This window comes from Oenanthe melanoleuca, chromosome 18 (assembly GCF_029582105.1).
Source record: "Oenanthe melanoleuca isolate GR-GAL-2019-014 chromosome 18, OMel1.0, whole genome shotgun sequence".
Lineage (NCBI taxonomy): Eukaryota > Metazoa > Chordata > Aves > Passeriformes > Muscicapidae > Oenanthe > Oenanthe melanoleuca.
In genome coordinates, this window is record NC_079351.1 from 10,778,482 (window position 1) to 10,795,234 (window position 16,753).

The 16,753-nt window shown below is 56.6% G+C and overlaps 1 protein-coding gene across 1 annotated transcript in view; it reads right to left on the bottom strand.

Annotated features, from left to right (window-relative positions):
- MYH10 (myosin heavy chain 10) overlaps positions 1-2,831 on the bottom strand; it is an 84,868-nt gene extending 82,037 nt beyond the window's left edge. The window contains exons 1-2 of the mRNA XM_056506117.1: positions 2,775-2,831; positions 55-428 (exon numbers count right to left, since the gene is read on the bottom strand). Of these exons, the coding sequence (XP_056362092.1) occupies positions 55-396 (342 nt within the window). The 5' untranslated portion in view covers positions 397-428; positions 2,775-2,831. The remainder of the gene's footprint in view (positions 1-54; positions 429-2,774) is intronic.
- Between the last annotated feature and the right edge of the window lie 13,922 nt (positions 2,832-16,753).

Genomic DNA, 16,753 nt, shown 5'->3' on the forward strand with positions numbered 1-16,753 from the left:
CAGGCAAGGTCAGCTGAATTAGCACCCAGAATGGGTCCCATAATTAGTACTTACATAGATGAGCCCAGAGTAATAGCGATCCTTTAAATTATGCAATACAGAGGCTTCATTTAAACAGGTTAATTCTGCCATGTCTTCCACTTTGGAGAACTTGGGAGGATTCATCTTCTGAACATCATCTTTATTGACGAGCGCTTTCTTCCCATTCTCTGCCAGTTCCACCAACACCTCATCCCCTTTCTCCTCCTTGATGCTGGCTGCCTCGAAGCCATGGCGCTCCGAAGGGATCCACACCAGCTTCTTAGCAGTCCAGTCTGCCTGGGTGGCAGGGTTGTAGATGACAGCCCTGTCCACGAAGAGGTAGCGCTCCGGATCCTCCTGCCCCGGCCTCGCCATCCCGGCAAGAGAAGGAGTCCAATCCCAGTCACCTGCCAGCAGAGAGGGAACAGCAAGGAGCACGTTACACACCTGACCCCTGCCACGGCAACACCAAGATCTTCTCTGGGAGAAGCAGCATCAGGCATTGCTCCCAGCCCACAGAAGCTGCTGCACAGCTGAGCCCCTGCTCACACACCCCTGCCACACAGAAGTTCTGTGACCTGCCAAGTGTCACCCAAAGCCAGCAGGGACTGGGTCCAGCTGTGCAGCAGCAAGGGACAGACACCACAGCAAGAGCTGCAGGCAGGAAAAACACGCACCTGTGTGCTGGGTTAGATAAAGAACAAAAGCAAACAGAGCAGAAGCTTGGCAGTAAACTCAGTGGTGATGGAACGGTGGAAAACAAAAATAAAGAGATAGATACAAACCCATAAATTCACTCAGTGGATTCTGCTGCAGAAACCAGAAGGCGGCAAGGGTGAGTTTTAAAAATGTGGATTTTCAACTACAGACAAGAACTTGGGACACTTGGGGTTCCTGCAAGCCATCAAGGCAGCTAAACCTTATTTATGTGCTCCATGAAAAGCTTTGCATTTCTACAGCCTGCTCCCGTTCTCAGTCCTGAGTGCTGACATCACCATATTCCAAAAAATGTCTCCAGATCTCAAGTTTACCTCAAGGCTCAAAACAGTGCAAGGAATGGTGCTGGATTTTCCAACAGCTCCACGGGTAATTTGAAGCAGAAAGGAAACACTGACTGACAAGAGCCCCTGCACACTCATTTCACCTGTGTGCCTCTCTCCAAGAGGCCCCTGCCATCACAGCCAGGATTCCTGGAGCTGGCAGATCCATCTGAAACTGCCCAGAGCACCAAGGTAAAGCCTGACCTCTCGTACTCAGGGCTATAAACGTCTTTGGTTTGCTGAAGAACCTCATGTTGGCTACAGAATCCCTTCCCAGCAGGTAACCCAAAGGTCAGCTTGGGAACAAAGCCAGGGAGGTTCCCAAACTGCATTTGTCACCTTTCCGACTATGGCACGCGCCCTGATGGAAGCTCTGCAACCTCCTGAGAAGAGCATATAATTAAACAGGATAATTGTGTCTCCATCTAAGGCAGAGAGATTCGTTACACTGTCCAACTTCTGTGTAAAGCAAGCCCGAAGTCACTGAACTCTTCAGAGGTGCGAGGAGCACAGATGGCTTAATTCAAATCAAGATATGATGACTCAACACTTGGAAGTATTTTAGAAGAGCCTCTCAGAGAAAATTTCCATGAGCAAAAATGGAACCATGGAGGGGACACCTTAAGTGATAGCTGGACTCCTCCACCAGGAAAATGAAGGTTTAGACAATGGATGCCACATTTGGCTGGAGAAGCCCACAGACTAAATAACCGAGCTTTGAAGCCCAAGTGAGAAAGGTGACTGTCCCCACTGTGCCAGGCTGCAGCCCAAGCTCCAAGGAAGCTCTGGAACGCCAGTGCCACCCTCGCGTGCCAGTGCCCCTCGGTGCCAGGTCCTGAGCGCTCCCTGGGCAGGTGAGACACAGCCCAAGGCAGCCAGGACTCCGCTTTTACACACCGACAGGCAATGAAACCTGAAGGTCAAATAAAGCTCATACAACAAAATTAACCATTATTGCTCCCCAGCGGAATTAAAGGGTGAACACTGAAATGAATGCATTCATACATGAGAGCATGCACCAGTCATACACGAATGGTATAACTGACTTTAGAGCAGCTCCTGAGAATAAACCTAAACATCAGCGGATCATAAGCACTTTCAGGGTCATTCTTCCACTCGGGCTTCCAATCCCACAAAGCCCAGCACAAAAGACCCTCTGCAGAAGCAAAGCAAGCTGCAGCTCACCCTACCCAGGGCTCCTCCGCTAACAATGGCATTCAAATGAAACACACAAATGAGCACATTTATCATGCAGGAATCCAGCACTCCCAACAGACGACGTGCGAATAAAGGCAAAAAAAAACCAAAAATACCCCACACCCGCTCTGAACAAAAGGGGGGCGGGGGGCGCGGCGGGGCCGGGCATCCCCGGGGCACGGGCGGCCGAGCAGCGCCCGGGGCCGCGGCCGCGCTGCCCCTCGCCGGGCCCGAAGGACAAAGAGGCGGCCGCAGCTCGGCCCGGCGGCGCCCGGAGCGGCCGCGGCCCCGCGCCCCCCGCCCGGGGCCCGCGGGGAAGGCAGAAAATGGCCGCAAACGGCCCCCTCCCCTCACGGCCGGCAGCGGCGGGGGAAGGCGGCGCGGGCGGGCGGCCCAACAAGGGGGTCTTTGTGTGCCGGGCCCGCCGCCCCCGCCACACCCCCGCCGCGGGCGGGCCCCCGCCGAGCCGCCCCCCTCCCCAGCGCCTCGGCGCCGCCGCCGGCCCCGCCGCCTCACCTGTGCAGCGCCGGCCGCCGCCGCCCGCCCGCCGCCCGCCGGCTCCGCCGCGCCGGCTCCGCCGCGCCCGCTCCGCCCCGCGCCCGCCGCGCTCCTTTAGCGCCGCGCCGGCCCCGCCGCCCCCCGCTGCACCGCCCGCCCCCTCCGCCGCGCGCCGCGCGCCCATTGGTCCGCGGCCGCGTCCGTCAGTGGCTGCGCCCGCTGCCATTGGCCCGCGCCGCGGCCGCTCTCCGGCCACAGCCATAGCAACCTCCGCACGCCGTGGGCCGGCCCGCCCCCGCGCCACGCCCCGCCCCCTTAGCGCCCATTGGCTCTCGTCACCCCGCAGCGCCGCTCTGATTGGGCGGCCTCCACGCCCGTCACGGCGGGCCCCGCCCCCCGCTGCAGCACGGCCGGCGGGGGCGCGTCCCCGCTGCTGCAGCGAGCGGCGGGCGCGCGCCTCCCCCGCACCCTCCCGCGCGCCTCCGCGCCCCATCCCCATCCCTTTCCCCATCCCCATCTCCGTCCCTGTCCCAGGCACCGCCACCGGCAATGCCACCGCTGTCGGAGCCGGGCTGTGCAGAGCCTGGGCCCGGTTCCCACGCGGCCCGTCCCGCGGAGCCGGCCGCAGCCCTCGGTGGCCGCCCCGGGTCACTCCCCGGCCGGTCGCAGACGCGCGGTGTCCCGGCAGTGTCCCCGTGCCGCCCCCGCAGCCCCTCGGCTCCCTGCCGCAGTCCCGCTCCCGCTTTGCCCTCCCGCAGCATCCCCGCGGGGTCCGGAGCCCTCGCCCGCCGGGCAGCGCCGCTCGGGGGCGGGCGGGGTGCGGAGCTGCAGCGGGGGAAGGAGGAGCTGCGGAGCCTCGGAGCGCCCCGCGGGCTCTGGAAGCGGTGCCGGGGGTTTGGGTTCCCTCGGGGAGCCGCCGAACCCCGGGGTTCATCACGCAGAGCTCCCCGGCTCCACGGCCCTTCCCGCGTTCCGTCCCCGCCCGCGGTGCCTCCGGGCCGGGTGGGCGCAGCCTCTGCCCCCCGAGCTCCTGCCCGCCCCACCCGCACCGAATTAAAGGCGTTTTGTGAACGGAATTTGTGTTCCATCCTCCTGACTGCGAGCGGGGAGGTGTGAGGAGCAGGAGGGAGCCAGACCTGTCCGCAGGCAGAGCTGGAATCTGGGGGATCCTGGGCAGGGCTGGGGACTCCCGTTTTCCCCGTGCTTAGGAAACAGGACTTTCTATCATCTCAACTGTTTCAAATCACACCTGCCATTACAATTCAACTTAGCATTTTTGCAGGGCTGGAAAGGAGCGATCAGACAAAGCGTGGGGTGCCGGGCTCCTGGCACGGAGCTGGAATGGCCGCTCGCCCCAGCCCATCGCCCGCACAAATCGGCTCCTGGCGCTCGCCTTTCTCTGCAAGTCTCCCTGGTAATTACCATTGCACTGGGAGGTCTTGCACGTCCTGTTTCTCCGAAAAATCAGGGTGTTGACTCGCAGGCAGATGAAAGCCAAAAGGCTCAGCTGGTTCCTCCCCTGCGTTTCGCTGCGCAAGGACTGTGCCACTCCCGGGCAGCCCGGCTCGGTGGCCACTGCCCCGGGCAGCCCCAGGCAGCCGAGTGAGGCAACCGCACGTGGGTCTTGGGTCGCCCAAACACTGGCATGTCCCAAGACTGACACTTTTTCCTCGCTCAGCCATCATGTCTCCATGAGATGAGAGGCTCAGCGCTCACAGAGCAATACAAGCTCCCTGGCAGCACCAGAACTTTCCAACAGAGAAGCTTGATGAGTTTTTTGCTCCCTTTGGGAAGATCACGGGCACAAGGAGCAGCACCAGGAGCAGCATCATCACCAGTTGTGGTCATCCCTCAAGGCAGCCAAGGCCTGGGGATGGTGCAGCATCCAAGCCTTGATGCCTCACACCCCAGGGCAGCACATCCTCATCTCCCTGCTTCCAAAAAACTTCCATTTTTAGACATTCAGCATCATTTAAAAGAGAAATACAGACACCACCCAGAAAACATTAATCTAGGCACAAGCTGTTTGAGGAGTTTAGTTTCTTCTAGGAAATTATTTCCATGGAAAATCTTTGAGGATCCTGTAGATGCCGTGTGGAGCGCGACAGGGTTATTATTTTTATCACACAATTCTTTTTATCCAAGCTCCTGTTAGGAAGGAATTCTCCAAATCTACTCAATGTCTTTAACCCATGGATGGAAAGATAATATTTCTGTCTAACCCAGGAAACTGGGAAGAGCAGAGGCTGGAGAAAGCAGAGACAACCATCTTGCATGTAGGATTTTTATTTAAATAGAAACTCAGCTGGTCACTGATCCTAAAATTGCCCCTGTACCTTTACACAGAAGTCTCTTGATACTGTGGCCACCAGGGCATGCTTAAGGCAAAGTGTTTCCAGAGCTGAGACCAGGTAGGTAAATAAGAAACGCTGAAGCCTGAAGCAGAACTGAATATGTTTAAAACAACACAGAGAATTTAAGCAAAAAATGCTCCATTTGTTTCTGATTTAGAGGTCTTACTACTGGTGGCAAGTCCTGTGACACTCCTCTCCATGCTGGGTGATGTTCCCCTCCCTCCCCAGGCTGGGACAGTGCCAGGCAGGACAAACTTCTGCAAGGGGAAGACACCCCAACATCCCACAGCTGCTTGTTCTGTCCCATGTCCTTGCAGCATCCACAAATAAATAAAAAAAACCCTGGTTCCTTGACTATTTGGCACTTTCACTGCCTGCAGAGGTTGGTGTCCCCCCTTTCTGTCTGGGAGCTTTTGGATGCATCTCCAAGAGACACAGACCCGGGTCTGCCCCCCCAGGAGTCCCTACAGAGCAGAACATCTTGGCCTCTTTCTGGGTCACGTTTGTCCCCCATAACTTCAAGCCCTGAACAATCCTGAAGCAGGGTTAAATTCAATATTTAAATGCAGCAGTTGCATATGGACAGAACAAAGTTTGTGCTTAGTGGTGACAAGGGGACACCTAAATAAAATCCTTGTGAATTAATTTCCCAGTTCAAACCCTGCCCTGCTGTGGCTTTGGGTGGCCACAGCACCTCCCCTGCCCCAGGGAGGAGATGTCCCATTTGCCATGTCAGAGGTGAGGTCACATTTGAGGCACAAGGTGCTGTGATTCCTTCGAAGGAAGGTGGAGGAAAAGGCAGGATTGCTCGTGTACAAACTGCCTGCTTTGTTGTGTGGGATCAAAACAGAGAGGTGTAGGGATAAAAGATAAATTATCCCACGAGAAAATTACTTTATAATAAACATTTCTATGCGAGAAGCTTGAAAGGAATGGGAAATTCAAGCCTCATGCTTGATGCTTGAGTTTCAAAGCTTTCTGAGCTGTACTAAATGGCAGTAAGATGAGGTTACATTTATTTCTTGCAGCAGACTGACCTCCAGGGCCACACTGGTTATTTCATCTCGTGTGTCAATAGGAAACGTTCCCAAACAGGAGGGATCAGCACCAAACACGAGCTCCATTGTCTCACCCAGCATATATTTCAGTCCTGGAGAGTTTTAAAAGTTCTCTAAATCAGGAATGGAAAGTCTGCTCCTTCCTCTTCCACAAGGGTGGCTGGCCAGGCTGCAGTGCCCCTGATGTCACATGGCAGAAATAGCCACCTCTGCAGGGAGTGAGGCAAGGCCTGAGCTGCACAGGGACAGCTTTGGGGTTTGCCTTCAGCCCAGCACAGCCCACAGCCCTGCTGGCAGCCAGGGCATTCCATGGAGCATCCTGAGCCTCCTGGAGCAGCAAGGGCTGAGATCCATGCTGGAGCATGCTGCAGTCATGCTGGACTGGGTGTGCAGGGGACCTGTGCTCAGCTGCTCCTTGCCTTCTGTCTTCCTTCTTTCCACCCATCATGCTGGGAAGGAGTAGAAACTGAGAAGGCAGAACAGGATTTTTACAGCTGTGCCTTCCACTGTCAGCACAAGGATTTGGTGTGCAGGCCTCTTCCCTCAAGGAAAAGCAGGGCTCCTTCTCAAATCTCTGCTTAAACCCATCCAGAAATCTGAACCTCCCTTCTCTCCTCGAAGCAGGAATTTTTCTGCCAGATCTGCCCTCCTCTGCCCTGCTTACCACACCCTGGGATGGGAAATGTCCCAGGAAAACCACGTGTGGCAGGTTGGGGAAGCTGCCCTGACACTTGTGTCTGACTGAGGGCTTTCAATTCTCATCCCAGTTACACCAGTTTGCACTGCTGAAGCACTCATCACTTGCAATATTGTTTTTAAGGGAAATTATTTACTTATTACATAGTAGAAAGGCCAGAAGGAAGTTTTATTGGGCATTTAGAACCAGAGAGTAAATCAAGCTGGAATGAACATCACAAGATCATCTGGTTTGACCCAGCTAGGACTTTGCTGACTTGAATAAAGGAAATGGTGGAAGCTTCCCATAGATCCACTTGCAAAGGGCAAATTTCCCCAGGAATCCCTGCCTTGTCCAGAACTGGCCTTTACTCAGCACAACTGCAGGATTAGGTGTGTGGATGCCAGCAGCATGAGCCTGTCATGCAGAGCTCTCCCTGTGGCAAAGATTCCCCTCCTCACATTTTGGCTGTGGGGTTTGTTCATAGCCTGGTTTGTCGTGCCCCATCTTCATTTCCCACACACAGGGCTCAGTCCTGGTCCAGCACCCACCATCCTGGCTGGAAACCACATTTATCCCTGTCCCTCTGCCCACACTGCTGGGGGAAATAAATGCCCCATAAAATGGGGAAATAAATGCCTCATGACATGGGGAAATGAAATAAATGCCCCATTTGTTCCTGGGCAATCCCAGCAGGATTATCTGACATTTGTTACATAAAAATACAGAAGTGGTTCCAAGGCACATGAGCCCCCTGCATGGCCCAGGGTTTCACACCACCCTTGGCTGGGCTGAAGGGACCAAATCCTTCCTCTTGAGCTAGAACATCCATTCAAGACTAATTACTCACAAGAAGACTTAATTAAACCCATCCATTATTTTTACCCAATTAAGAGATCAATAAAGAAGAAACAGTGTGGGAAAGTCCCCATCAGTGCCCGTGCTGGAAGCCCTGGCCATGCCCTGGGGACCAAGAGAACAGGAATGTTCTGCTGAGGGAGCCAGGCTGTGCCAGGGGTGGGATCTGAGCAGTGAAGGGACACTTGGCCCAGGGTGTCCCCCAGCCCTCAGGCTGCACTGCTGGAACAGGATGGGACCTCACTGCCAGCCAAGCCTCTCCCTGCACACCCAGCTGCACCCCCACTGCCATCAGAGGCTCTTCCAGTGCCCACGTGTGCCACAAAGGAGAAACACCCTCCAGAGCCCCCTCTGAGGAGCAAACATCCAAGAACTGAGTGAGGACAGCATCCAACAGACTCCAGAGCAGAACCTTCCAGCAGGAGTGGAGATCTGATGGCTGCTGGGTGCCTTGGGAGCCTGGGCCCCATTTTTAAGGACAAATAATATATTTGGGATGTCTCCCTGCCTTGTGAGAAGGTGTGAGCTCCTCAGGGCCCACTGTCCAGGGCACCAGCAGTGTCCAGGGCCAGCAGCTCCTTCAGCTCCTCCAGACCTGACCACAAGAGCTTGTGTCTGCCTAAAAACCCACAGAGAAGCATTCCCAAGCCCTGCCTCGTGTTTGGACACGGGCACAGGTACTGCCAGCTGCCCTCACCCTGTCCAACCCTCTCACACTTCAAAAGTGTGTGTTTGCCCAGCCAGGCTCCAGCACCTCTGACCAGCTCCAGTGCCCTGCAAGTGGCAAGTGATGGCGTGCAGGGTTTGCCCAGGCAGTTCCAGGGCACTGGGGGTTTTCCCAGCTCCACTTGGAGCCTCCTCTTAGACTCTGGAGCCTTTAATTGGAGCTGATTTACAGCGTTTTTATTGCTGCAGACAGCCAGCAGTTGGCACAGCAGGCAGCTTTAATATTACTTTTGCATTCTGTTGTTGAATCACCAGCTTGGAAGGCAATTGTGGGGTTTTTTATAGCTGCAGCCTGGCACCACAGCTCGTCCCTGGGCTTTGGGGAGCTCCTGGTGCCCCTGGGGGATGGCAGGAGCATGGCCAGGGCACTGGGCACCGGGCTGTGTGAGAGCTCAGGACACTGCCCTGCCCCCAGCCCAGCACCACAGCCACTGCTCAGCCACTCCTTGGGGCTCAGCATGGCCAGCAAGCTCAGCCTTGAGGCTCTCACCTGGAGATTTTCACCCTCCCAGGGGGCACAGTGCAGCTTCTGAGTGGAACAGGAGATACAGGCTGGACCTCAAGCTCCTGGTCACTCCCAGCTCAGAGGAGCATGTGGCACTGCTGTCACCCTCCTGTGACAGGCACAGTGGCTTTAGGCTGTGTCTGTTGCTGTGACATTCACAGTCTCACAGGCATGAGGGATCTGTCCTGGTCCAGTCCAGCTCTGTGCAGGGCTGTGATAAAGCGAGCCTGAGAGGGAGCAGGGTGGTCTCTGTTATCAATTTGTTCCACACAGTTTGTTTCACCATGTTCTGAAGGAGCCCATTGATGTTCACAAGTCTCCTCTGTGGTTATTCATGTTTGCCCTGAAAGCAGGAGGGTCCTGCCTGGCAGTCACCAGCTCCAGACACTGGTTAATGCCAGCTGGAGAAGCCCAGCAGCGAGTGCCGTGGCTGCCTGAGAGCTGGAGGGTGAATCCTGGCTGGGGAACGTCCCTGCAGTCCGTGCTGCTGTCCCCATCCCTGTGGCAGTGCCCAGCTCTGCTGGGGGAGCAGGGAGTTCCCTTGGCAGCCCACAGCCACCGTCTCATTCAATCTCATTCAATCCAATTTAATGATTGACTGAACCCTGCTGGCTTAATTACCCAGCCAATACTCAGCTATCAGCTGGTGGGTGAGTGTGTAACTCATCTGCCAAGCCTTGCCTGGGCTGGGGGATCGATCCCAGCAATCCCAGCAGATAAATGCCCTGGGGCGCTGAGGATGAGCAGGGTGAGCAGCAGTTAAGCCCTGGCACAGCCCACACAGCACATCAGCACTGCAGAGCCCAGCCCAGCCCCACAGGCTGCCCTGAGCCAAGGGAAAAGCAGCTTGCATGTCCCTGTCAGGGCCAGGGTGTGTCCCCCTTGGTGGCCTGAGCACTGAGGTCCTGCTGGCAGTGTCTGCTCATTCCAGACCCTGAATGTGCTCTCAGGTGTACCTTGTCCCCAGGCCACAGCCTTCAAAGGGTCACAGCATCAGCAGGGTTGGAAGGGACACTGGAGACCACCCAGTCCAGCCCCTCTGCCCAGGCAGGGTCCCCTTGAGCAGCTGACACAGGAGCTCACCCTGTGAGGTTCTTTGTTGCCTTTGTTGATGAGGTGAGGTGTCCCCAGCTGGCAGAAGGGACCTGCAGCAGCTGCCTGGGCTGGCTGGGGAGTTTCAGTGTCCCTTCACACAGTGAGCAATCCAGCACTGGCAAGGGGCTGGAGCAGAGCACTCCCTCACCAGTCCCAGCAGGGACAGCTCAGCCACGGGATGACTTCTGGAATATCTTCAGTGCTTGTTCCCACCCTGCAAATGGCATTGGACTGAGCTCTGTTGGTGGCAAATGCAGATGCTGCCATGGGAGGAGGGGGAGGAAACCTCTGCCCAGAGCCTGGAGCTGTTGGGTAGCACAGAAGTGGGTGCCAGAAATGCAGAGTACAGTTCCTGCAGAGTGATATTGGGGCTGAAAGGGCAGAGCACCTGGAACCAGGGTGCTGCCAACACAGGCATCCCACCCCTCTCATCAGATCCCCGTGGTCATTCCCCAGCTCCTCTGGGAATGTTTTCATGGTCCTGTCCCTGTTGCTGAGAGATCTCCCCATTCCCATTGCCACAACCACTGCCCTGCTCCCACACAGGCAGCACTCCCAAATCCCACCTTGGCAGAGGCACAGCCTGTGCCAGTGGGTGGAGAAGCTCACATGCTCCTCAATAACTGCTCCCAGATCCCAGACAGAGGAAGGCTGAGCACCACAGTACCCGTGCTCAGTAGAGTTTTATGATGAAGAAGACAAAGGTGATTTGCAAATCATTCAATGATTTAGTTTTTCATTGGACTCGTGCCTTTCCTCACCTGTTTAAGATGGATGAGATTGGTCTGAGCCTCTGAAAGGACTGTTGGTAAAACAAACAAACAAACAAACAAACAGGCTATTAATTATCCTGGATGGTAACCTTAGCTGGAGGGCACTGGAGGAAGGTCTGCTGCTCCTCAGGGATGATCCCTGGTGGGTTCAGGCACTGGTGCTGCTCCTGGGGCAGGGATTTGTGTATCAGCACATCTCTATTTAACCCCTCACAGCCAATGGGAGAGAGCCCCACAGCCCAGTGGCACCAGTTTGAGGAGCCTGTCTGGCACAGGAATTTAAGGTCATCTGCAGATGGAGCCACTGTGACCTCCCCCACCTCTGCTGAAGGATCCTGGTGCTGCATATTTAACAGAGTCCCTTCCTCTGCATGCATTTACACCCTGGGGTTTAGAGAGGATGAAATAAATGTCTCTTTGGTAGCTCAGCTTTTTGTCATGGTTTATTTATTAATTGTTTCTTAGTTGTCATTTTATATGTGTGCTGTTATTCAATCACCAGCGTGGTGGAAGCTAAACCTGATTCCAGGAAGAATAAAATGCCCTTTTCCTGTTCTGTTTTCTACTGGAGCAGCCTCTGCAGGTGCTGCTGTGCCTGAAGGGCAGAGTGTCAAGGGATTTTTCAATGTTAAATCATGTGGAAATCAGCATAGAGAGGGAGTGTTTGAATAGTGCTGAGCAATGATGGGTTTGCATGGCACAAAGAACCCCAGAGGAGATGGAACAGCACAGGAGGAGCCAGCAGAGCTTCCAGGTGAAGGAATCCCCTAATTCCAGCCCTGCAGCAAAGCAAGGAGGAACCACTGACAAAAACCACTGGGCCACTGCACCCAGGAGCCACTGTCAGCTCTGGGGGTGTGGACATACCCAGGGGGGAGCAAACCCACTATTTTAGGGCGTGTAAAGGGGCAACTGTGCCACATTCAGGCAGTTCCTGAGCATTTTAAAGGATGGCAGCCCACGCTGCAGGGAACAGAGCTCGTGATTCACAGCAGGACATGCAGCCAGTGGAGGGTTTCATATACACATATTTGTCAGGAATTTCATTTTTCCATAGGGCTCTCTCCCCTCCATCCTCCCGTTTCATTTCAGTTCCCTGTCAGGGTCCCAAAAGAGGCCAGTGTTCACCCCCAGCTGAACGTCTGCAGGAGCTGCCATGAGTTAGGGCTGAACTGCTGCCAGCCCTTCTGGTAATGCTTAGAGAGCCCTGGCTGCTGGCCAGACCAGTGCTGGAGGAGAGAAAGGCAGAGGCTGACAGGAGTGAAGGCACTGCAGGATGTCTGGGAGACAATCCCACTCCGGGTAAAATCACAACCTCGGCAGCAGAGCCATGGACAGGGAAGGGCTGAGGGGCTCTCCCAGAGCCAAAAGGGCCTTCAAGGCCTGGGAGGCAGCATGCAATTTATTTGTTTCTCATATTTTAAAATTTTCTTTCTTGGAGGCATCTTGTGGGGGTCAAGATTTCAAATTCTCCTGTGGACTTTTTTTTTTTTTTTTTTTTTTTTTTTTTTTTTTTTTTTTTTTTTTTTTGGTGGTGATCAAATTTTTGTGTGTGGTTTTCTTTGGGGGGGGGGTGGTCAAAGTTTTATTGTGTGTTTTTTGTTGTTGTTTGTTTGTTTGTTTGTTTGTTTTTTTGAGGGGGCAACAGTGCTTTTCTGGAGCTTGATGTAGCCACAAACTGGGCAGGCCCTGCTCAGCAGCAGATGGTTTCACACTCTGTGCTCCCAGCCCAGGTTTTCCAGGGGAGGCAGCAGAAAGTGCTGCAGCAGAGGGGGTTTCCAGCAGCCTCCCACGGGCTGGATGCCCTGGGGACTCTGCCTGGAGTGCACAAGTGGGATTGATGTGGTCAAGGCTGGCCAAGTGCTCCAGGAGCTCTCCCTGCACCCGTGTGCCCAGCCAGAGGGGCCAGGAGGAGGGGTCAGGGCACAGCCCCTGAGCTCTCAGAACTGGGCAGAAACCAGGGAGATTTGCAGAAGAGAGGAGAGGCAGCAGCCTGAGACCCCACTCAGCCCCTGCCCCAAAATCAGCACTCCAGGCTGAGCTGGGACTGGGATGTGCTGGGAATCCCAGGGTTCAGGGAGATGGGGTTAAGCAGCCCAGGGGATCCCTGCTTCAACCCCATCTCCCTGAGCCCTGGGGTCCCTGGGCTGCTTAACCCCATCTCCCTGAGCCCTGGGGGATCCCCTGGAGCTTCTTTAACCTCATTTCCCTGAGCCCTGGGATTCCCAGCATTTGCAGCCCTGGGGCTTCTTTAACTCCCTCCACGTGGCTTTTCCTGTGCCCCATCCGAGGTGCCCCCCCTGCCTCGCAGGCACTGGGGACCTCGGTGGCAGCCCCTGGGTGTCCCACAGCTCCCCCCGCAGCCTCTCCTCGCAGGAATGCTGCGAATGCAAAAGCTGACAGCTGCCCAAACCAGCCTGTACCCCTCCACAGGGTCTGCTCTCTCTTTCTTCCCTCCTGGAAGCAGGGCTGGGAAAGCCTGGTGGCAATGTGGGAAGATAAAGGGCTGCCGCCAGAAAGGGGATGGATATTTGTCATTTTCCATCACTCTCTGAGCAGCACCCAGGACCCCAGGCAGCCCGCAGTTAAAGCAGATTCCGATGTGATTAACCCCGGCTGTGCCGCGGCTGCAGAGGGGTTAACGAGCCCCTGTCACCGCGGATTAATGGCAAATGCCACGGCCCAGGCAGGGCTGGGTGAGGCAGAGGGGACAGCTGCAGCTGGGGACGGGGCTGTCCCTGCCCGGCCACAGCCCGACCTGCTGGGAGCTGCTGGCCCAGAGGAGAGGGGAAAGGGTGAGCTCTAGGGAAGTGTCTTTAAGGTTTTATTTAATTCTCATTATCCTGCTCTGATTTGGTCAGTGATACATTCAATTCACATCTCTAATTGGAGCCTGGTTTGCCCGTGATGGTATTTGCTGAGTGATCTCTCCCAGTCCTTATCTCAAGTGCATCACAGCCCCTCTTTCCTTGCACTCACCCCCTGGTGGGGCCTGTGCCATGTCCTGGAGCTGGCAGGAGCCTGGCTGCACCTTCCCTGTGCCCTCCAGCTCTGGGCTGTGCCCCCCAGCTCCTGCCCAGCCAGCCCAGCAGCCTCCCCAGTGTCCCCAGCACGGGCTGCTGGGCCCCAGTCCCCACTCAGACACTGCTGCTGTGTCCCTCAGCAAGACATTGGTCCCCCAGCTGGGCACATCCCTGGCTGGGAATTCCATGGGAAAGGGCATGGATGGAGCCAGCACTGTCCCAGCAGGGCTTCCCCTCTGACCCTGCAGCACCCCAGGGCCCACAGCACCCATCCCCAGCTCTCTGCAACTCACACTGGCTGATCACATTTTCAGCCTTCCCTTCACAGGCACAAATTTTTTTTTTTTTCTCTTTTTCTGTCCCTCGAGTGTCTAGTTCTCTGAAACCTCCTCGCTGCTGCTCAGGAATAACCAAAAGCTGGATGTGCAGGGGGAGGAACGTGTGCAGGCAGGCTGGACCACACACAGCCTGGCCCTGGAGCTGGGAGCAAATGCATTTGTTCATTCCAAACTCCATGTCCCCCTTTTCCTGGGCTTTGCTGGAGGTGCTGTCCCTGCTCCAGTGACACAGGAGTGATCCACCCACTGTGGCTGGATTAGATGAACCCACTTTTACAGGCCTGTTCCATTTCTCCCCTCCCTGGTTCTACCACAGGTGTTTTGTGCCTAATCTCTGCATTCCTGACATGCCTGGAATTCCCTGATGCTTAACCTCAGACCCGAATTTCCTGCATTTGCAACATTTGGGTTTAAATGAGTAGCAATGACCTTGTGCAATTATTCACCCCAAGCTTCTGCTGTTTGAGCCCCTCCATAACCCCAGCTCGATTCCATTTTTGAACGTAATTTATAAATTTGTTTGATGCCAAATCAGCCTGCAGAGCCTCAGCTCTGTCTTTCTGCTCAAACCCCTCTGATATCCCAGATCTGGTGCTGAGAAGAGTGGCTTCAGTCAGAAACCTCTCTCCCTCTCACACCTCAGTGCTGTGCAGCTTGGTGGGATGCAGACCTGGAGCATGTGGAGCTTCCTCCAGCTCCCACCCAGCACTCCAACCTCCATCCCACATCCCAGCAGTCCCACAGGGACAGCTGACCCCTCAAGGAGCTCTGGCTGGCTCATCAGCTTTTTGTTTCTCAGCACGGAAGAAGTCCCTTCAATATTTTCAAGCTGCTGAGCTGTGGTGCAGAGCTTTTCTGCTCCCCAGGAGTCAGAGGGTGAGCAGGAATGGGGCAGCTCAGAGGCTGCTCAGGACCTTCTTGCTTTATGCCAGGTTTTATCTGGCCTCTGCTGCTTGCAGAAGTTGTGTTTGCTGGGAATAACTGCAGGGCATGTGGGTAAAGGGTGGAAACCTGAACGCAGATATCCACTATGGAACTGTGTGAAATTCTTCTCATGGAGAATTTCTTCAGAGAAAGGGTGGTCAAGCGTGGGAAGGGGCTCCTCAGGGAGGTGTCCAAGGAACACCTGGATGTGACAAGGTGTGGATCGGGCACAGCTTGGACTGGATGGTGTTGGAGGCTTTTCCACGAGGAATGATTCTGTGACCCTGGGTGTATCACACCGTGCATCAGTGCAGGGGTGGGAAGGCTGCACAGGAGCCAGACTGGATTTCATCCCTGGCATAGGACTGGCCGGTCCTGCCCTTCCTCCACGGCACGGGAATTGCCCCTCTGGGCTGCCAGGGTGGGAAATCAGCAGGATCGGGGCCAGGGCTGAGTCACAGCGGCACGACCCGGCCGCGCCCTGCCCTGCTCGCTCAGCGCCTTCCATCGCCCGGGATTGTTTCCTATCGCCCGCAATCGCTTCCCATCGCCCAGAATCGCTTCCTTGGAGGAGCTGCAGCCGGGGAATGGCACTCAGCAAGTCTGAGCACCCCCACGCCCTGCCTGCAGCTCAGCGACCCCTGCCCTGCTCAGCCCGCGATGATCCTGGCCAGGGATGTGCTGGGAAGAGAGGAACAGGAACAGGGGCAGGGGCAGGAGCAGGGGCAGGGGCAGGAGCAGGGGCAGGAGCAGGGGCAGGAGAAGGAGCAGGGGCAGGAGCAGGGGCAGGAGAAGGAGCAGGGGCAGGAGAAGGAGCAGGGGAAGGAGCAGGGGAAGGAGCAGGGGCAGGGGCAGGGGCAGGGGCAGGGGCAGGGGCAGGGGCAGGGGCAGGAACAGGGGCAGGGGCAGGAGCAGGGGCAGGGGCAGGGGCAGGGGCAGGAGCAGGAACAGGGGCAGGGGCAGGAGCAGGGGCAGGGGCAGGGGCAGGGGCAGGGGCAGGAGCAGGAGAAGGAGCAGGGGCAGGGGCAGGGGCAGGGGCAGGAGCAGGGGCAGGAACAGGAGCAGGAGCAGGGGCAGGGGCAGGGGCAGGGGCAGGGGCAGGAGCAGGGGCAGGGGCAGGGGCAGGGGCAGGGGCAGGGGCAGGAGCAGGGGCAGGGGCAGGGGCAGGGGAAGGAGCAGGAGCAGGGGCAGGGGCAAGAGCAGGGGCAGGAACAGGAGCAGGGGCAGGGGCAGGGGCAGGGGCAGGAGCAGGGGCAGGGGCAGGGGCAGGGACAGGGGCAGGGACAGGGGCAGGGGCAGGAGGAAGGGCAGGAGCAGGAGGAAGGGCAGGGGCAGGGGCAGGAGAAGGAGCAGGAGCAGGGGCAGGAGCAGGAGGAAGGGCAGGGGCAGGAGCAGGGGCAGGGGCAGGAGCGTGGAGCTGCTGCCTCACACCTCACCTGTGTCACTGTCACCTCACCATTGCCACTGTCACCTGTGGGCAAACCCTGCAAGCGGCCCTGCAGTGGCCTTTGGAGAGACCCTGGGACAGAGTTGAGCCCAGATCCCCTCTCTGCCCAGTCCAGATCCCTCTGCCCAGTGAGGTCCCCTGTGCCCAGCCAGGTCCCCTGTGCCCAGCCAGGTCCCCTGTTCCCAGCTTCCCAGCTGATTCTCTTGCCCAGGTCCAGATG